The sequence below is a fragment of the Equus caballus genome, chromosome 2 (genome assembly GCF_041296265.1).
Source record: "Equus caballus isolate H_3958 breed thoroughbred chromosome 2, TB-T2T, whole genome shotgun sequence".
In the NCBI taxonomy this organism is placed as follows: domain Eukaryota; kingdom Metazoa; phylum Chordata; class Mammalia; order Perissodactyla; family Equidae; genus Equus; species Equus caballus.
The window spans coordinates 86,678,145-86,701,433 of NC_091685.1; the positions used below are offsets into that span (position 1 = coordinate 86,678,145).

The following is a 23,289-nucleotide window of genomic DNA, read 5'->3' on the forward strand; positions in this document are numbered from 1 at the left end:
ATTCGGCGCTCTCACCATAGGCGCTTGGCTTCATTTCTGGTCAGAGAACCACACCACCCATCTGTCAGTTGTCATACTGTGGCAGCTACATGTTGCTGTGATGCTGAAAGCTATGCAACTGGTATTTCAAATACCTGTTTGAAGGAGGGTCACCTGTGGCGGACAGGTTTCAGAGGAGCTTCCAGACTAAGACAGACTAGGAAGAAGCACCTGGCCACCCACTTTTGAAAAAAATTGCCCATGAAAACCCTAAGGATAGCAGCGGATCATTGTCTGATATAGTGCCAGAAGCTGAGAGGACGGTGCAAAAGACCGGGCAGGGTTCCGCTCTGCTCTACACAGGGTCAGCAGGAGCTGGAACTGACCCAACGGCACTAACAACAAATTTCTTTACTGGCTTATTAGGAGACACTGTCTTGCATGCTATTGGCTTGTGAAATCATTTTAATTCCCGCAGTGAACTGGTATTGAATAAACTATTTGGCAAAGACAGTCTCAGTCTCTGAGAATAATTTTGCTGCCCAAAACAAAAGAGACTTTTACTAATTCATAATGACTTTCTTTTTCTATGTCTAGAGTGGGAATTGCAATCACTTTTCAAACAAGCTTTAAAACGATAAACTAATTTGCATAAGTACCTACAGTTGTGTGTCAATTAACGACAGGGATATGTTCTGAGAAATGCATTGTTAGAAAATTTCATCATTGTGTGAGCATCACAGAGTGTACTTACACAAACCTAGATGGTATAGCCTACTGCACACCTAGGCTATATGGTACTAACCTTATAGGACCACTGTTGAATATGGGGCCCGTCATTGACCAAGTGTTGTTGTGCAGCACATGACTGCACTAAGGTCAAATCATTCTTACTAAGGTTATACGCAGGGTTCACCTTACGATGGGTGACATTTGATTTCAGGACCAAATCTCTTTCCTGTAAGACAGTGGTCAATTAAAATTATAACTAGCAAAAATAAGTAAAAAAAAATAAAACATTACAGGCTCTCTCTCATCTGATTCCTTTTTACATAAAAAAGTTTTCTAAAATTGAGCTGTTCTCAGTCCCCCTGCCAGTGTGACTGAGTTTCAGATCTCTTCTGGTACAGGCTGACAGGGATTGGTCCAGCAATGTTTTGAAAAAGGGCAGAAAAGTTCCCAGATGATCTTAGATATGACAGAACTTTTTAAAGATAAAAAATTATAAATTATAAAGGAAAAGATTGGTAAATTACATTAAAACTGAGAATTTCTATTCATCTATAGATAGTGAAAAGATAAGTTACAAACTGGGGAAAGGTATCTGCATTACATGTACTGACAAAAGATATGTATCTAGAAAATTTGAAGAACTCCCACAAACCAAAAACTCAATGAAAAACAGCAAATAAGTGCTCACTTCAGCAGCACATACACTAAAAAACTGGAATGATACAGAGAAGATCAGCATGGCCCTGTGCAAGGATGACATGCAAATTTGTGAAGCCTTCTATATTTTTAAGGAAGGAAATAATAAAAATCAGAGCAGAAATAAATGAAATAGAGACTAATAAAACATATAAAGGATCAATGAAACTAAGAGCTGGTTCTTTCAGAAGATAAACAAAATTGACAAACCCTGAACCAGACTAGCTAAGAAAAAAAGAGAGAAGACTCAAACAAATGAAAGCAGAAATGAAAGAGGAGAAATTACAATGAATACCACAGAAATACAAAGGATCATAAGAGAATACCATGAAAACCTATATGCCAACAAACTGGATAACCTAGAAGAAATGCATAAATTCTTAGAATCACACACCTTCCAGAACTGAATCAAGAAGAAACAGAGAATCTGAATAGACCAATCACAAGAGACTGAAACAGTAATCAAAAACCTCCCCAAAAACAAAAGACTGGGACTTCACTGGTGAATTCTACCAAACACTCAAAGAAGATTCAATACCTATTCTTCTTAAACTCTGAAAAACTGAAGAGGACAGGACGCTCCCTAACTCATTCTACAAGGCCAGCAACACCCTGATACCAAAACCAGACAAGGACAACGCAAAAAGGGAAAATCACAGGCCAATATCCTTGTGAACATAGATGCAAAAATCCTCAACAAAATGTTAGCAAATCGAATACAACAATAAATTAAAAGCATCATACACCACAGGATCAAGTGGGATTTATTCTGGGGATGCAGGGATGGTCAACATGTGCAAATCAACCAACGTGATATGCAATATTAACAAAATGAAGAATAAAAATCACATGATCATCTCAATAGATGCAGAGAAAGCATGTGACAAGATCCAACATCCATTTATGATAAAAATCTTAATAAAAAGGGGATAGAAGGAAAGTCCCTCAACATAATAAAGGCCATATATGACAAACCCACAGCCAATATCATATTCAATAGTGAAAAACTGAAAGCCATTCCTCTGAGAACAGGAACAAGACAAGGATGCCCACTCTTGCCACTCTTATTCAACATAATACTGAAAGCTTTAGCTAGAGCAATTAGGCAAGAAAAAGAAAAAAAGGGATCCAAATTGGAAAGGAAGAAATAAAACTATCTCTATTTACAGATGACATGATTCTACATATAGAAAACCCTACAGAATCCACCAACAACTATTAGAAATAATTAATGAATACAGTAAAGTTGTAGAGTAAAACATCAACGTAAAATCAGTTGCATTTCTATACACTAATAATGAGCTGGCAGAAAGAGAAATCAAGAATACAATCACAACACAAAAGAATAAAATACCTAGGAATTAATTTAACCAAGGAGTGAAAGACATACAATGAAAACTATAAAACATTATTGAAAGAAATCAAGAAGACATAAAGAAATGGAAAGATATTCTGTGCTCATGGACTGAAAGAATAAACATAGTTAAAATGTCATATTACCTAAAGCAATCTACAGATTCAATGCAATACCAACGAGAATCCCAAGGACATTCTTCATGGAAATAAAACAAAGAATTCTAAAGTTTATATGGAACAACAAGAGACGCTGAATAGCCAAAGTAATCCTGAGAAAAATGAACAAAGTTGGAGGTATCACTCCCTGAATTCAAAATATACTAGAAAGCCACAGTAATCAAAACAGCATAGTACAGACCAAAAAACAGACACATAGTCAATGGAACAGAATTGAGAAATAAACCCACATATTTACAGTCAGCTAATCTTTGACAAAGGAGCCAAGAACACACAGGGAGAAAGGAAAGTCTCTTCAATAAATGGTGCTGGGAAAACTAGATAGCCACATGCAAAAGAATGAAAATAGACCATTATCTTACACTATACACAAAAATTAACTCAAGAAGGATTAAAGACTTGAATTTAAGACCTGAAACCATAAAACTCCTAGAAGAAAACATAGGCATCTTTGACATCGGTATCAGAGGTATTGTTTTGAAAACATGCCTCATCAGGCAAGGGAAACAAAAGAAAAAATAAGCAAATGGAACTACATCAAACCAAAAAGCATCTGTACAGCAAAGGACACCATCAACAAAATGAAAGGACAACCCGCCAACTGGGAGAAAATATTTGCAAATCATATATCCAACAAGGGGTTAATTTCCAAAATACATAAAGAACTCACACAACTCAACAACAAAACATCCAACAACCCAATAAAAAAATGCACAGAGGATATGAACAGACATTTTTCCAAAGAAGATATATAGATGGCCAATAAACACATGAAAAGGTGTTCAACATGACTAATTATTAGGGAAATGCAAATCAAAACTACAATGAGATATCACCTCATACCCATCATAATGGCTATTTATTAAAAAGACAAGAAGTAACAACTATTGGAGAGGATGTGGAGAAAAGGGAACCCTCAAACACTACTGGTAGAAATGCAACTGGTGCAGCCACTATGGAAAACAGTATGGAGATTTCTCAAAAAATTAAAAGTAGAAATACCAAATGCTACAGCTATTCTACTACTGGGTATTTATGCAAAGAACATGAAAACACTAATTAAAAAAGATACATGCACCCCTATGTTCATTGGCACATTATTCACAATAGCCAAGACTTGGAAGGAACCCAAGTGCCCATCAATGGATAAACGGATAAAGAAGATGTGGTACACACACACACACACAATGGAGTACTACTCAACTGTAAAAAAGGCAAAATCATGCCATTTGTGGCAACGTGGTTGGACCTTGAGGGTGTTATGTGAAGTAAGATAAATCAGACAGAGAAAGACAAACACCATATGATTTCACTCATATGTAGAAGATAAACAAACACATAGATAAGAATAGATTGGTGGTTACCAGAGAGAAAGGGGTTAGGTGAGGGTGAAAGGGGTAAAGGGGCACATATGTACGGTAACAGATAAAAACTAGACTATTGGTGGTGAACACGAGGCAGTCGACACAGCAACTAAAATACAATAATGTACACCTGAAATTTACACAATGTTATAAGCCAATACGACCTCAATGAAATAATTTTTTAAAAAAGAGCAAATAACATGAATGGCATTTCACAGAGGAGGAAACAGGAGTAGCCAATTAAAGCTGAAAGGATATCCAGCCTTGTTAGAAAACAGGAAAACGTAAATTAAAACTAACTTGGGACACCATTTTATACCCTCTAAATTAGGAAACCTAAAACAAGGAGAACTCTTATTACTGTTGATTGGTGCATAAACTTGTACAACTACTTCTGAAAACAATTTGGCATTAACTAATCAAATAAAAGATGTATATACCCTCTGGAACAGCAATTTAACAAAAGAACAGGATTATGCCCTGTAGAAGCTTGCATGTATGTTCCATGAGACATGTACAATTAAGTTCACAGCAGCACTGTTTTTAGCACCAAGAAAACAACCCAATATTTGTATTTACAGGTGAATGGATAAATAAACTGTGGTCTCTTCATGCAATGGGGATACTATACAGGAGTGAAAATAAATGACCTGCAGCTCCATGCAGCAACATGAACGAATCAGGAACCTCAGAGAGAGCAAAGCAGAGCAAGTTGCAGAAGAACACCCATAGTAGGATTCCACCTAAATAAAGTTCGAACACATGCACAACTGAATGACACATTCATATGTGGCAAAACCATCAAGAAAACCAACAGGAACCATAAGCAAAATTCAGAATCGTGGTTGTGGAGGGAGGGAAGGGGGAGGATGAGGGAAAGGAAGCACAGAGGAGGCTTCAACAGTGCTGATAGCTTTGTTTCTTAACCTGGGCAGTGTGGAGCACGGCTGCTACTTTTTGTTGTCGCTACTCTTTATATTTTGCTTGCACGTTAAATACTCTTTTGAATGTATTTAACACTTTCTCATTATTAAAAAATGAGAAGGCTATGAAAGATAAAGTCTGTATCATGATTTCACTGAGGATCAACATTATTCACAGTGTTCTAATGAACTACAGGCACCTCCACTCTACATTTAGAGAAAAAAATACCACACCTAAAATGTTACTTACATTCATTCATTCAATAAATATTACCAAGGGTCTCTTGGTGTCAGGCACTACCCTAGTGGCTGGGATGCAAGCAATCAACACAAAAGACAACTGTGTTCTCAAGAAGCTTACATTGTATTGAGGGAAGAAAGAGAAACAAGGTAAGTAAACTACATAGTACGTTGGATGATGTGCTACAGAGAAAAAAAAGCAGCAATGTGGAATATGAGAAGCGTATACAGGAGAGAGGGTTGCAATGTAAATAGGAAGGCTAGAATGGGTCTCCTAAGGTGACATTTGAATAAAGACCTAAAGGAAGTGAGGGAATGAGCTTTAAGATACCTGGAAGAAGAACATTCTGGATAGAGGAAACAGCAAGTACAAAGGTCCTGAGGTGGGTGGTGTGCTTGGTATGTTTGACAAACAGCAACAAGGCCAGTGTGACTGGAGAAGAGTGAGTAAGGCTCTGGCAGGAGATGTGGTCAGATAGGTAATGAGGGGCTAGATGGTGCAGGACCTTAGATGTCATTATAAAGACTCTGGCTACTTTTCTGAGTGACATAAGAAGGCACTGGAAGGTCCTGAGCAGAAAAACGACAATATTTGACTTAACTGAATAAACATGCAAGGGTGGAAGTAGGGAGACCTGTTAGAATGAGGCAGCAGTAACCCAGGTGAGATGGTGGTGGTCTGGAGTAGGGGCTAACAGAGGAAGCAGTGAGAGGAGGTGGGATTCTCAACATAAAGGGAAGGTGGAGCCTGCAGACCAAATGCGGGATGTGAGAGAAAGAGAACAAAGGGGATGCCAAGACTTTTGCCCTGAATGACTGAAAGAATAAAGTTGCCATATACTGATATAGCAAAGACTGTGAGAGGGGCAGGTGTGGAGGAGGGGGAAAGCTGGATATCAAGAGGTCAGTTTTGGACAAGCTAAGTTTGAGATGCCTTTCAGGAATACACATGGGAATACTGAGTAGGTAACTGTATTTTTGAGACTGGACAGAGTTCAGGATAGCAGTCTAGAATGGAAATGTAAATTGGGAGTCAACATACATCAATACAAAATATTCAAAGCCACATGACTAGATAAACTCATCAAGAGAGTGGGTAGACAGAAAAGATATCCAAAGATTAAGTCATGAAAAATGAACCTTGATGGTCATACCTCATAACATATACAGAATTTAGTCTGAGATGTATCATAGGTCTAAATGTCAGAGCTAAAACTTCTGGAGATGATGAACATACTATCTTGTTTTGGTGATGTTTTCAGCGGGTGTCTGCATATATCAAAACATGTCAGGGGCTGGCCCCGTGGCCGAGTGGTTACATTCACGCGCTCCGCTGCAGGCGGCCCAGTGTTTCGTTGGTTCGAATCCTGGGCGTGGACATGGCACTGCTCATCAAACCACGCCGAGGCAGCGTCCCACATGCCACAACTAGAAGGACCCACAACGAAGAATATACAACTATGTACTGGGGGACTTTGGGGAGAAAAAGGAAAAAAATAAAATCTTAAAAATATATATGAAATATATATAAAAATATAACCAAAAAAAGATTAGTGAAAAATATATGAAGAGCTCCTAAAAACCAATAGAAAAAAACCAAATAACACAGCAGAAGTATGGGCAAAGACATGAATTGGCATTTTCTACTGGAAGAAACACATATATGGTCAACAAATAATGAGGGAAACAAAAAGTGAAGAACACACACAAAAATATCAGTTTACTCACTTGGAAAAAATATGGATCAAAGGGAATTTGTATACACTGCTAGTGAGAATGTAAAGTGGTTCATCGACACTGGAAAACAATTTGGCTTTATCTTTTAAACATTCACAATTCCCTGTGAGGCATGGTCAGGAACAATTATAGCAGATACAGAAACGGTGCAAATGTCCTTTAACAGTAGAATGAATAAACAAAATGTAAGGTAGGGGACTGGTGAGAGGATGGGTTAGGGAAGGAATATGAAGATAGAAACAAATTCCTGGTAATGTTCTAGTTCTTGGGTTGGGTGGAAGGGTCACAGATGTTCATTATTATGCTTTATAACATACATGAATTACATATATTATTTTGTATGTATATCAAATGTTATTTTTTAAAAAGATGAGAAAAAATAGGAAATATGAAGCTTTATGATTCATTTCAGACAGTTTCAAAAAAAGACTATAAATAAGTTGACAGATGTAAAAATCAAACTAAATCAGAAAATTTCAAATAATCTTTCCAGATTCTAATTATCTCTGAAGTTCTGTTTATATTCAAGACATTCACCTTTGTTTGTGGAGTCTGAAGTAACAGACCTCAGAGAATTCAAGGAAAACTCATATCTGTCCCTAAAATACAATGTCACAATCCTCACGAAGTGACATGTGATGTATTTTGAATTTTTGCAAAGCAGATTTAGGTAAAATTTCCTTCTCCAAAATGGCATTTTCCAGATTAGGAACAAACCGAATTTAACACAAATAAACCATTTATTAATCTTCTCCTTTCTGTGCCATTAAGCAGATAATCCCTTTCTTTGCCTGTAGCGACTCTTGTTAACTGCAGAAGGAAGCTGATATAGTTGAAGTAGAATAAAAGACTCAGGAAAATCGGGCTCAATTCCCATTTCTGTCCCAAGTTTATTATGTGAACTATCTTCTCACTTGCATAATGAAGAAACTGAGATTCAGATAATTTTTATGGTTCCTTTCTACTAAAATCTTCTGAGAAAAGTAATTGCTTTCTAAGTAGAGGTATACATATGTATGGAAACTCAAATGGCTCTCAAAAAGCCCTTCTTTTGAAAGCCTTTCTTTCAATTAAAAAAAATTTCTATTTTTAAGGACAGAAACGCTCCTCTTTTAGAGATTTATTAAATTCAACTGAAAGTTTATGTATCAGTTTACGAACCACCCCAGTAATTAAACGCTCTTCTCTACTTACAGTTAGCGTACTTCTTTAAGGTTTTCAAGCTGGTAACCTGCCTGGATCACAAACTCATTCTCCACCTCGCTCTACTAGTATTATTTGGCCTTTCTTGTTTTCCTATTTTGGATGATCCTTGGCTCCTGGAATTACAGAACAACTAAGGGGCATCTGTATTCTTAATGTGAAGTTCTAATTTTCAGAAGTAGGTTCTAGCCAATTACTTTACGGTTCTTTGGTCACAAAAGTTTTTTGACTTGAATGTTAATTCCCAATGTTTTAGAATTAGAAGAGACCATAAAAGCAGAAAACAGGACTTGATTCATGTCCTGCACCTGTAAGAGAGCTGTTGCAACAGTCTAGAAAGTCAGAATCAGACAGAAAGTGGGAAGAGCATAGGACAGTTTCCAGCTAACCCTGCAAATGTCAGCACAAGTCAGTTGCCTCATTCCCTGGGGGCCTGACAAACCGCACACAGAGACACACCTCTCCTTGTAGCTGAGCAAGGCATGGTAGCCCACTAACAAAGCCTCAAACCTAGTGTATTAGCAGTATTTAAAATGCTTCCCCACGCCCCAAAGGAACTTAATCCTTGGGAAATCAATCAAAGAGGGTACCTTTTAGGACTGAATTCTAGTTTTCACAACAAAACAATACGTATTTTCACAAAAACATTCTCCCAGTAATTGTGAGAAGGCTGATGTGTAAGGCTTTTAAAGTATACACACACTTCAGAGCAGTTCCCTGGGAGAGAGAGAGCCTTTGGGGATTCACAGCTTTTCAATTATAACTATAGAAATAAAGTATAAAATTTCACTGTCACATTAATCTCAGAAGCTATTTTATACCAAAACAGATAACTTACCTCATTTTTCTATTAGCACTGATAATGTGTTATCCTAGTACAAGTTTTAGTTTTGGTAGTATGCCTTCAAAATCAGACACAAATTTAAATAAGAATAGTAAGTTGACTCTTTTATCCAATCAAACCATTACTAAATCAAAAATAAAGGGAAATTAAAATAAACTAATAAATCAATTTATATTGAATATATTTTCTAAACTAAATGAATTAAAAACTTAGAATATTCTGCTTTTCTGCCTATTTTTGATTAACTAACTTGCACTATAATATGTATTCATGTGGTGTCTTAAATGCAACTCTGACTGATATGCTACAAAGAATCCTCAGGATGCTTCAGTCATTAAATAAATAGAAATCAGTACCAATAAAAGGAACAATTAAGTAATATTAGAAAAGTAGTTGCAATACAATTTTAAAGATAACTAATTTTAGCAATTGTAGTAATGACGGTGCTGTTGTCACTACATATAAGCAGTTTTAAGAAGACTTAAAAGTATTACGTTATTTGGCTTGGTAATCAGGTTCACTTTACTGGCTGCTTGGCCTTGTAGAGGTCAATCTAAGAAAGATTCTGGCTTCTCAAACAGAATTAGCTTAGGGAGAGAGATGAAGAAGGATGAGCGGAAGATCAAACTCTACTTTCAGGAGAAGAGGCCAAAAGCCAAAATGTTTGAGGAAATATTTTAGGAGCATTATACTTTTTCAATTTAGTTCTATATTTATGCTATCAGATGACGAGAAGTGACGAGCACACAGAATCACAGAAACAGCCGAGTGTTTTTGGTGGAGTATTCTTTGGTAGGGTGGGTCACAGTGGATTTTGCGAAGCACTTTCTGTGTGACAGATAACGTTACCCTTACACCTACTCTGTGTGGCCTGCTATCCTCTCCATGTAACTCGGACAGTGAAGTAACTTACTTCAGCTGAGACGGCCAGACAGCAGACGAGCCGGGATTCGGGGAACTCAGGAAGAGCTACTCCAAGTCTGGCCCGCATTCTTTCACCTATTCTAATTCTAACTTGCCTCTATTTATAAAGCAATAAACATTTGGTAAAGATCTTAAATAAAGTTTGAAACAACTGAAAAAGAGATGGCAGAACACTTAAAGAAAGGGTAGAAATGTAGAAATGATCTACTTTAACCTCCTTCCTAACTTTGTCTCTGGCCCTGAAGTTGCATTTCATATCCTCAGGACAAGGATCTAACACAAGGGTTGGAGTAGATGAAAGAAATAAAGGTTAATTCTTTCTAAAATTATGAACAATAATGCAATATTAAACCTTCATATAATCTTTCCACAATTACAGAGCAGGAAAAAAATCTATATTGAACTATCTATGTGTGTCCTAACTTAGAAAAGATTTAAAGTAGTTATAAGGATAAATAAAATAGAACAGAAAAGCAGAGATTTAAAATAGGAGCAAAAGAAGATAGAGGCAACCATTCCAGGCAGAAATAGGATGATGACAAATTTGACAAATTTTCAAAACCTAACATTAGAAACAATTACAGTAATTTAGAAGTACACTAAATCATTGTGAACTCAATTACAAAGAACTTACATAAAGATCTGCCAAACAATGAACAACTCAGATCAGACATAAGCAAAGCCACCATAGCAACATCTGGTGAATGACCTAAAATATACCATACAATACGTGAATTGTTAAAGGGCAAAACAAACTTCAACACTGATGACTAAGGCAGAGACAAGCTGGGCTTTCAAACAGAAAATGGGTAAGAGAAATTTAAGAGCAGGACTGATAGATGATGCCAAGTGGATTACCCTGAAAACTTTCTCCTGCCTACACAGCATGTATCAATAGAAGATAAGTGCCATTTACAAAGTTACTGACTGAAAAAACTTAAAGTATTACTTTGTCGGCATCAAAACCATAAAAAGACACTTTATTTCTACCAAATGAATTCTTTCCAAATCAAATTCAGATGGTATACCTTCTTATCAGAGACACTGAAGTGATTAAATGGAAAGAGGCAATTTTTAGTTAAAATGAAAATTAGTTGCAATATATGTACAATTGTTAAGTTCTTCAAAGCAATTATTGGCTCTCTCAGTAATTCTACAAAGTAGGGGTTTATATTAAGTGTACAACAATATTGGAGCAGTAGCTTGGCTTACACGTGAGGAAAATCTGGAACAAAATCATTCTTTAGTAAGAAGTCTCCAACCACTAACATGTAAAATATTAACTCCTTTCTTTACTCCCCAACTACTTAAAAATGTATAATTATATGCCTTCTCTGCCCATCATTATCTTTTCCATTAAGTAAGAGATCAGAAGAGAAATGAGCAGGACAGTATACCTGTCTTCGCCTTTTATTAGGTTCGTGAAGTATTTTATTACTTTGTAATAGCTTTGGAAATGCCTGTCATGTCGAAGCAACTACCAGTTAAGAAAGAGAAGCACTATCAAAAATATGGGTGTGGGCATTGGGAAGAGAGTGAGAGAAGGAGAGACAAATATGAAGGACAAGTGGAGGTGGAAGAACAGATTTTATTTTTCTGACTCATTGGGATTAGTTTCAACAAATCGCTGACAAGCAGGTTAAAAAAAAAGCATCCTATGAGAAAAAAGGGCAGTCATGTTTTGAAAAGAAGATAGTTGATGAAACATAATCTGTAAACTCCAGTAACAGTAGGTCACAAAACTGTGGGAACATGCTATAATTCTTTATCCAATGGTACATGAAAAGTCTCAATGCACTGGCTTTCTCCCCTTAACAAAAATGTCTATTGCCCTTCTGTTGTACGAGGGACAGTGTTAGCTCCCTCCCCTTCCTCCCTTCCTTCCAAGAGCTCCACGTTTAGATGCGACCAATATGGCTTCTGTTTTCCAAGGTTATCTCCCATCTTCTCCCCCTGCTATTTTAAGAACCTTACTTGGAGTAGCATTATAGCATGACACTTTACTAAAAGCAGGGCTGTGGCATCAAACAGATCTAGATTTGAATCCTGGTCTGACTGTGAAACTTCTCTAAATTTCAGTAGCATCATCTGTACATTAGTATATGATCACCTAGATCACAGTTTAGGTAGATATACACAAAGATATTATACAAAATACTTACAGAGAGCTTCTTCCATATACAGGTTACTCAAAAGATCAGGGTCCATCAATTCACTTACTGTAGGAAGGGAACGCTCTATGGATGCATCCATGGAGCTTACCTCTAGGGAAAAAAATAGACCTGCAGGCATTCACAGCACAGTATGATATGTGCTTTAATTGGAAAAAGCCCTGGTCACTACAGTAATACATAGGGGAAGAAAGAAAGAAACTTTCAAGTTGATAGAGGAAATATTTAGTAGCATAAATCATTCAAGTTAGCATCTGAACTCGAAGTTCAAAATTAATTTAGGTACAGAAGAGTAGTTACGGAACTGGGTATTTCCTTTCATCAATTAGGTGACGCTGTTCTCAATGGCCTTTGGACATTTGGCAACAGGAACTTACAATTAAACCAACGGCCCATTCACACTCATGTTCACATTCAAAAAATAGTTTTCCTTCATAAGTATGGTTCTATATTATATCTTAGAAAACTCTTTTTTAAGATTAAAAACCAAATCTCCTATATACTGTTACCTAACCTAGCAGGCACTTCTAGCCCACACTAATGTTTTCCTTCATCCACTTCGACATTTCTTCTTTCTCATGCTTAACTCAGCATTTTGTATATAACAGATTTTTATTAAATGTTCTCCATTAGACTGTAAGTTGCTTGTCAGTAGGAAGTTTGTCATAACACCTTTATACAACATTTCTTTAGGATTAGGCATTATAGTAGTCCAAAACAAGCACCTTTAAAAACGTACTGAAAAAAAAAAAGCATCTTTTGAAAATTTAAGAGAAGAAATAAGGATAGGGAACCAAAATGTTTAAGGTTTAAGAGGAATAAAGAAAAACCTAGTTATCAAATGATATTTTTAATCTAACAAAGCAAAGTGTAGATGAGTCATGGAAGGAATATACATATACATGTGGTCAACAAAAGTGCTAAGTCATTACTGTGAGGACATCAAGGAAAGGCTAAAACAACACCACCAAGTCAAATTCTTAAATACTGCTAACATCTTCTGAGATTTTACTCAGAAATAATTATTAAAGGTTTTACTTTTAAGTAAATCGAAGAGATTGGAACTAAGAACTAATTTTAAAAAGTGCAGTAAAGCTACTGCCACCAAAACCAATGCAGATTATTAGTGATCTGTTCAAATCTTATATCGATCACTTAAAAACTCACCTTTATCACAAAACTGGGTGACCTCACTTGGGTGATATCCAAGCTTGGCAAAATAAGTGAAATGTGGATCTGAGGTATCACGCATTTTAGAGAACAGATATACTGTAGTAGTAATGGTTGAGAACTTTTACAAGTGAATCCTATCCACTCAAAGTGAAAGGACCAAAGAATCCCCTCCTCTCTAAAATAGAGAACACAAAATGAAGCCCAAACATCCCGCCCTACAAATGAGTTCATCACTTCTGACCAAAAACCATTACGTACTTTGTAACTGCCAAAAAATAGAGAGAACCAAATCAAATCTATAAAAACAGCAATTCATGATTATAAAGCTATCCCCCCCTGGAAAGCTTTTAAACCCTTTGTACAAAACACCCCTCCCTTCACAAAAACTGCTTGCTGGAAATCTTAGCACAACTGAGAGAGAGACTACATGAATAACTTAATCAGACATGCTCTCTCTCCTGAATTCACTGGCTGATTGCACATTACTGACTGATTCTGGATAGGTATGGCTTGGACAATGCTAATTTCAAAATCAACCCACAACTCACAATTCTTTTTTGTTGTATGGTTTATATAAGGATAGTTAATTTCTACCTCTTTTCTAAAGAAAGAAAAGCGGCAATGCAAACCAAAGGCAAATTTTTCCTCTTCCACGTGGGTTTAGAAAAAATTTTAAAGGCATCTGGGAGCCAAACCACTAACAGCAGCAAACATGGTACTATACATGGAAATATTTTCTGATATAAATGGAAGGTACTACAGCACAGCATTTCTAATCAGCCACTGAAGAATGATGTAGGGAACTCATGTCCCAGCAAGTTAACTGTTTTTCCGTTCTCTCCAACACAGAACTGATCATTTGATTTTAAGCTAAGAGGAAAAGTATAGGCTATATGAATACATATATTAGATTGTGTTTGAAAAATAGAAATCTAGTTGAGTCTCATTTTGCAAAAAGATAAGGCATACTATTTAAAAAACATTTTCTGGCTGTACTTATTTTCCTTTCTTTTTATAATTAAATCTTATTATTTGAATAGGTAAGATCAAAGTTGAAAGGCTATAAAAAGCACATAATGAGAAGTCTCCTTCTCACTCCTGTCTCCAACTACTCTGTTTCCCTCATAAGTAACCAATTTTAATTAGTTAACTCTTCCGGTTTTTCTTTATGCAAGCACAAGAAAACAGGATTATACATTCTTATTTCCTTCTTCTTACAGGAAAGGTATTGAACCATATGGACTGTTTTGCACCTTGCTCTTTTCATTTTATAGTTACGTTCCGATGATTTTTCTAACAATAGCATCCCTATTCTTTTTTTTTAAACAGCTGCAAAGTATTCCATTGTCTAACTATTGGGTTGTTTCTCATCTTTTGACACTACGATGCTGCAATGAGTAACCTTGTACATATGTCATTTCACCCTTGGGTAGGCCCCTACCTACTTGTCCAGCTTCATCCAGAGCTACTCCCCCTGTCCTCATTATGTTCTGGCCCAACTGACCTTCAGCTGGCTTTCCAAACATTTATAGCATATTTTTATAGGTACTAGGCTTGAGTATTTCCTATTACAGTACGTATGTGCATAAAGCCACTGAGTCATCACAACTACATATATAGCTGTCTCACATTACATGAGCATGTTTACTCCATTCTAGGTTTTTTATTCTCTTTGTATTCCCCTCTTTCTCCTGCCTCACCACTTTAGTTCACTGGATTTTTCTCTGAACAGTTAAATACACAATAAGATACACATGAAATAAGTCTGTAATATACTAGAAAAGAAATAATGTAATAAATACTATATTAGAAAAGAAATCCTAACACACAGGAATACTATTGTATTATGATTATATATAAAATAATAGTGTGAGTGAAAACAACCGTTGTTTCATCAATCTAAGATTTGGAATGATACGATTTTTAAGAAAAACATTTTTTTAAATTAGTAGCTATATTAATCAAATATGTGTCCAGGATAGATCCCAAATCTGGTTCATCTTTTCCTGACCCCCTTGTCATCCTGTAAGTCACTGAAATCTAATAAGGGAAAAACCCCTGCATTTACGGTTAAAACTAATTAACTGACATTAGCTTTAAAGTAAGAGTATATTTTATCCTTCTTAAAATAAGAATATAATGAGTAAGGACTTTTTATTTATATCTTAAGCTGCTTTGTTCAATCTTTTGACAAATTCAGGGTTTTTTTCCCCCACAGTAAACTAGTAGTCCTGAAAAGAGATTTACCACTCCCAAGTTAAATTATACTCATCTTAAGGGAAATATTAATCTAAATTACTCTTTCCACATTCTTTGTGGTTCTATGCCATATGAAAAGTTGTTTTTTTAAAAAATAAACATGAGAGTTGCTCACATTGATCTGTCTATTTTTCTCTAAATTTTTGCTTCCTCTTTCCATGCAAATAGTACCTACTGCAGACAATAGAAGCATTTCTGAGAAAGCAAGCTTTGCCCTTACTAACGCAGAGTGAGGTAAGCAGGATTCACCTTCTAGCCCATCCTAGTTGACTCTCATTTACTCTCATCTCCTTCACTTCCCTGCAGTGGACCGCTAATTCTGAAAAGAAATGCAGATATGCATTTGCTAAATGACTACTATACTTTTAACACCATTGCTAGGCATCATGATGGCTGTAAAAGAAGGCATGGTACCTACTCCCACAAATTCTGCAAAGCACCAGAAATATCTAATTCTTTCTCTTTACTAAAGTAGCCTATGTTTTGTTTTGAAACTTGAAAGGAACGATAAAAGCTAAACTGCCTTAAGTCACAAAATAGCTTAAGGTACATTATTTAAAGGTCTAAAAAAGGAGAAATAGTGATGAAAAGAGAAACATTAGAAGAGCCTAATTAACTTTGTCCTTACTGCTATGCAACTCAATGTTGTTTAGTAAACAAGGAAGAGAATATCTGAGATTAATAAGGGTTGTCTAAGTTAAAAGTAAACAATATATCAGGAGGGTGGGTGGATAGAGTATAGACTAGAAATAGCAGAAGAATTCAAGTTTTTCCATTAAGGTTAAATGACAAATACAGATATGTGCACATATCACTCAACATTCATCCATGCACATACACAGGAATGTGTATATTTTACACACCTATTCCCTTTGTTTTGCCAGAGAGAAGGAAGGCTGGACTAAGTAAATATAAACACCTCAATTTTTTTTTTTTTTTTAAGATTGGCACCTGAGCTAACATCTGCTGCCAATCTTCTCTCTTTTTTTTCCTTCTTCTTCTCTCCAAAGCTTCCCAGTACACAGTTGTATATTCTAGTTGTAGGTCCTTCTGGTTGTGCTATGTGGGACACCGCTTCAGCATGGCCTGATGAGCGGTGCTAGGTCCATGCCCAGAACCAAACCGGGGAAACCCCAGGCCCCTGAAGTGGAGCGTGCGAACTTAACCACTGGGCCACGGGGCCAGCCCCTCAATTTTCTAAACTATAGCTGAGTCTACCTCCCTATCCCTCTCAAATTTTTTTTAAAAGTTGTAAGAATGAAACAAATAAAAACATTCTCACAATGTTTGGCCACTAAAATGTATTAAGACAGTCACAGGAATGGCTTTTAGTCCTTTACTCAGTGACTATTTGCTTTTACTTTATGCACTATTCTAGCTGTTTGGTTGTCTGGCCTCTCATTTTAGATAAGTGTTGCTATGGGAAGACACTCCAAAAGCCATGATATGAGAATCAAAAGAAAGCTCCCCTGCCCCAAAAAAGCTATGAAAACAGCTTTGAAGAAAGTAGTAGTCTTCAGGATGTCATCAGATTACAAAATAGCACACTCACTGATGTTTCAGATAACTTATGTTCTTAAAAAATTCAATATACAATATTTAAGAAATAGGAAGAGTATACTATATTTTATTAAAATTCAAGTGCTAAGTAGATTACCTGACAACTGCATATAAAAGAGATATTAAGGTACAAATTCAGCTGTAGTTTAACAAAAGAACAAAGAAACAGATTCAAACTGCCAAGAAAGCAAACAGGGATGATAGACAGTTCCCAGGCCCAAAGGCTTGCTTTTTCCTCCCTTTGTTAGAGCTATTAAAAATAAAAGAAAAGGGTAAAAGGTGCTTAACAACAATAATAAAAAGAGAAAAGTTTTCTCAGGGATCTAAGTCTTCATCCAAATTATATCTATTTAGTGCTTAAAATAAGAGACCAACATTATCTCTTTATAGTTGTGAAGAGTCAAATAAAAAAGATAAGAAGATGAGAGGTTTTTTTAACAGATTTTATTTTAGACATAGCTGGTCTATTGAGTCCACACTGAAACTTAGCTTGATGACAACTGTGGAAAGCCAAAAACAACAGATATCTCTAGGCTATCTAAGAACATAAAATCCTTGAGAACAAAAGCAATTTTCTTTTTTTACTTGATAGTAAGATAGGTCAAAAGAAGAGAAGATGAGACAATAACAATGTTATTCTTAAAACAATGACTTCCAAACCTTTATCTCTGAAACCCTGACTCTGCTCATCCAAACTCCAAACCCACATCATTAACTTCCTACCAATTGTTTCCACTAGAAAATCTTGTCGTTATCTCAAACTAAACACCGGGTTAAACACAAATTCCCATCCCACATCCCTCACAACCTTCAAGCCAAACCAGCTTCCGATGTAGATTTCCCAACCCCCGTCACACAGCCTTGAAATCACTGTACTTTTCCTTTCTACTGCTACTGTAGTGACCCTAGTCCTGGCTCTTAATCATTGCATTTGGCTATGAAAGATTCCTCATGGGCTTGCGTGCTTCTACTTTCCTTCTTCCTCTAAACTACAGTGCCTGGAGAGTGTTTTTAAATCATATTTTTTTCTGTTACTCCCAACTTCAAAAGTTCTTCAATGCCAACAAGATAAAATTGGATGAGAGAGCCATCTGACTGACATTAAAAATTTACAGAGATGATCTGGCTGGTGATAAAGGTGTCCCCTTCTTCCATCACTATTCAGTATGCATCCCTTTTGAGACCACAATTCAATCTTCATGTGATCAAGGCTCAATACTATCTGGCTTGCAACTACCTTTCTGCTTCTCTCTTCCTTTAAAATTTGTGATGGCTATGTCCCATGACGGTTGTCTACTTCTCTATTAAAGATGTATATTCCTCTATTCTTACATGCAGCCACTCCCCTTGCCAAGCAAGTTCTCCTCCCAATTCTTTTAGGTCTGTCCTTCTGATCTCTCAAGGATAGACCTGAAGTCCTCTCCCTTCCATGGATCTTGAAGATTTCCCTGAACAGCCCAGTCCACAGCACTTTTGAACTTGTCATCTGTGCCAGTAATTTGGAACTTTGCACATACTTCTTTGGATTACTTGTTAACAAATGACTAGGCAAGTTGTACATATTTTCTTCCCAACATAACTGTAATAAAAACACTATTGCCTCCAATACCAGCAGCTTTCATTTATTAAGTTCTTAACTTGTTGTCAAGGCATTTATTGGGAGCTTTACACATTATCACTACTACTCAAAAGCAACCTTGTAAAGCAGGTGCTACTATCCCCTTTTTATTTATAAGGAATCTGAGGCTCAGAGAGGTTAAGCAAGTTTTCTCAAATCAGAGAAATTTTAAGAATTGGCACTTGTGCTGTCTAATACAACAGCTACTAGCCACCTGCGGCTACTTAAATTTTAATTAAAATAATTTTAAACTTACTTAAACTTTAAAATAAAATAAAGATTCACTGCATTAGCAATGCCTCACGTGACCAGCAGCACACTTGGCTAGTGGCTACCAGAAAAGCACAGACAGAGAGCACGTCCATCACTGCCAAAGTTCTACTGAACAGAGCTGCTTTAGCTTTCCGGCATGTGTTAATGCCTTTGGACCACCACCAATGTATCTGAAATCGTAGAAGCCTGATGTACGTCTAGATAATAGCTACTTATTTATTGCTATGAGTAGAGAATACTACAGATACTAAAATAACATAATCATACTTCTCTACAAAAATAAATACTACAACGTTAGATGAGGGATCACTAGAAGGCACATAAAAGCTATCTTAAACAACGACAAGAGAGTAAGAAATTATTGTGAGTTCCAAGTCTGAAATATTATGGCCAAAAGAACTCTATTTCCACTCTCAAATGATCAGCGTTTCTGTCTTCGGCAGCTTTTTTTGCCAACTACTTATCTTAGGTAGGAGCGCTGGCTGAACGCACCTCAGACGATTCATTATCCTTATTCACCATTGAGAAAATGTTGCTTATGTAATGACAAATTATATAATTTAACATTTCAAATAAATACATTCAAATACATACAGTTCATGTCTCCTGGCACATCTTTCTAATGTCAATTTCTGTTCATACCAGCAAAAAATGCCACAAAGCGGTCAGGACACAGGTTAAGTTTAAAAGCCACCAGGGGACAGTGTGAAGGTGATAACTTCTGGAAAACAATACCATCTTATGTTTTTCTAACCCTGTCAGGTCATGAGCTTTATCTGCCGTCTCCTTCATCCCTTCACCTACCAAAGTGCCTGGCATACAGTAGGAATCCCACAAATACTTGTCAACAGTACTTTACACTTTACAGAGAACACTGCACTTTTTTTACTTGCTCACCACAAGGTATGATTTACCCTCATTTTCCAGAGGAAAATACAAAACCTTGAAGAGACTATGCATCTTGTCCAAGGTCATAAAGCTAGTAGGTGACAGAAGTGGGTCTGGAACCCAGCTTTTCATATTGTTAATCTAGGATTTTTTGCAAAAGACACAGTCCAACTTGTCTAGTCATTTGACTACACTATTCAACTCTAGAGCAGGGTAGAGGACAATAAAAACCAGGGGAGATAAAGTAAGGGCAGAGGAGAAAGGACAACTGCCACCTCTGTTCCTCCTTTCTATTTCTCACATTAGCACTACAGCTGTTTTCCAGATACAGCACAGGGTTACTTTACGCAGTAATGACACTAGATTTAGGCCTCAAATCACTTTTTCAGCTTATTTTCCACAGCTCAAATATTGATTTTGATGTTCCCAGGATCTAGGAGAACTTATCCTGGACACAGGAAAAGGAAGACCATGGGTATGTCATACACCTCTTCCTACTAAGTGAGGAGTATCTTTACAGTGAAGACATCAGGAAGCTAGAGTTCCAAAAGACGAGAAGTGAAGGGCATATGTGGTCACAGAAGGTGATGTAAAACTAATTCACTCATCTGTAAAATGTGGATAATGAAAGTACCTGACTGATAAGAATGTAAACCTCAAGATGACAGAGATTCTGTCTGCTTTGTTTTACTTATTTTTTTTACTTATTCTGCCAAGAACTATATAAGCTGGTTTAGGGGTACTGATTCCAAAATAACTTTCCCTCCTATTTATAAAGGCAACACAACCTTTCAGAGAAAATGTCTAAAATACAGAAAATACATAGAAAACAAAAATTACTCATACTCTATCCAGAAATTGGCACACAATACCAATAGATCTCAGTGGAACAAAATTACCATTTTATGGATTTCCTAAAATAATTTTCTCTATTTGTAGAGATCCTGAACCCCCAAATTAGGAGAATTTCTTTCCTTCCCTTCAAATTAGCTTAGGATACAACCCATAAAACGCTAGCAAATTTCATTTAGCACTACACTGTATAGTGATGATTCATCATAGGGCAGTATGTCAAAAATATTTTTATATTTAAAATACACATCTTTATCTAAGTGTTGATATATCCTTATCCATCAAAATAAACAGTGTAACTGATAAATACATATGTATATATAGATATATACATATATGAATAACCAAAATGAACGCCATCTTACATGCTCAGCTCATAAAGGCTAAAAGGCTGCACTGTGCTCATTTGTATGATGCTGGGCAATCTGTCTGATAACTCGGCTGAGGTTTCCTTTATTGCCATGATATTGCTGTCTGGTGAATACTTTTCACCCATTGTAGCCAAATAAAAGTGAGTGATAGTGCTGGACTTGGTAGAGCCCAAGGAAATGTATCATTCTGCAGCTTTTATGGTAGCCAGACGAGTTTGTAAGGAAATGTTAAGGAAAACAAGAAGATATCAACAGACAATTAGAACTGAAGAATTATTTTTAAGAGAGTACTTGGAAAAAAGCCGAGTTGAAGGCCTACGACGACTTGAGAGGATGTGTAACACACAGGATGGGGACCACCAGCGTGCAACGGGAAGACCCTATCTCCAAAGACTGAGCTACACCTACTCTGAAATGTGCTCACGACTGGCTCTCCCATTTCCAGAGCTGCCGCCCCTCTCACAAAATCGAGTATGCGTGTGATGGAAGAAATGTTAAACGTGGGTAACTGTTCTTTACTCAAACCAAAACTCAGGAGCCTGTTATTTGAATCCATCTCCAAGTGAAGCGTATAACAGGTCCGTCTCAGCTCTCACTGTTCTAGTCCTTGGATGTGTTCACATAACATGAAAACAACATGGAAAATTAATTTCTTGGCTTGTTTCTTCGAGGTTATGCTAACTGCAGCCCTAAGCTGGGCCTTTTAGTCATTCTTCATTTACCAGTTACCGGGAAGAATGCTGTTCTCTTCCTGAAATCTGTACCTATCATTAATAAAAAGGCTTCAAAATACTCAGAGCAGAATCTATCATTATATAACTTTTTAAAGCACTTGAAACCAACACCGATCTTAAGATCAAAGGTTGAACATCAAGTATTTTTTGCCAATTGTTATATATGAAAGACTAGGACAGCAGAGCTGATGATGACTTTTATGACAGACAGGTAAATATATTTTGTGTACTTCTAAAAACTCAAACACCAATTATAAATGGAATTCTGTTTTGCAACTGTAATGAAAGAGTTAACAGAAACAAAAAATTTTCTATTTATGGCTCTTTAGGAAGACTTCATTTTAAAGTCCACAGAAAGATCTCAGAAGGTAAAAAAATAAATTTACCTTATTTTCTTCTAGAAATTTCAACTTGATAGAAACATCATTGCGCATTTTATCATATTTTTCCTTATGTGCTTGGAACAGATGCTGTGATTGCTCAATCTTTGGCAGAGTGTTTGCATCACGTGGTCCAAGATTCAGTTCTTCCAAATCAGTGCGATAGGCATCATATTCAATCCTAGAAAGAAGAGAATAAGTGAAGTACACTACAAAAACAAAGTGAAATAAGTTCAGGACGTGAGTGGGAAATACATCATAGTCTCATATTATACATTAATATAGATTAATTCTCATATGTATTTTATATCTCATGCTTTTAAAATCATGTATTTCTTTGACACGAAGAGCTCATTAATATAAGCATGGGGGGAGAAAAGCTGCTTCTTAATCTCACTAACTATTCCTCCCAAAGCACGATATTAACTGACAAGTAAAATTTCCTAAATTTAAAAACCAGTTAGAAAAAAGCAGATGTCAAAACCTAAAGCTACCAAGATCAAGGGTAGTGATCAATCCCCCATGTGAACCGGTTAATACTTATAAGTCAAAGCAGGTGAGGACAGTAGACTTCAGAATGACATACTTAAATTAACAGGCAACAGGAAGTTACAGTGAGGGTCAGTGATTCTTAAAGTGTAGTCTAGGTCACCAATGGACAACAGAATTATAATGCAAGCTACATATGCAACTTAAAATTTTCTGGCAGTCACATTAAAATAATAAAAATTAATTTCACCTGTTTTTTAATGATATATTTTATTTTACCCAATACACCCAAAATATTATCACTGCAGCATGAAATCAATGTAAACAAATTGTTGATGAACTAGTT

General features: G+C 36.3%; 1 protein-coding gene and 1 non-coding gene across 18 annotated transcripts in view; one reads left to right on the forward strand and one right to left on the reverse strand.

The window, feature by feature from the left end:
* Window positions 1-23,289, reverse strand: part of ARFIP1 (ADP ribosylation factor interacting protein 1) — a 121,370-nt gene that overhangs the window by 7,069 nt on the left and 91,012 nt on the right. For all 17 annotated transcript variants that reach the window (XM_070261478.1, XM_003364539.5, XM_070261481.1 and 14 more), the window contains one exon: window positions 22,461-22,635. In XM_070261478.1, coding sequence (XP_070117579.1) covers window positions 22,461-22,635 — 175 coding nt within the window. The remainder of the gene's footprint in view (window positions 1-22,460; window positions 22,636-23,289) is intronic.
* On the forward strand, window positions 1,392-1,499 carry LOC111772630 (U6 spliceosomal RNA). Its single transcript, XR_002806634.1, has one exon. It is a non-coding gene; the product is annotated as a U6 spliceosomal RNA (small nuclear RNA).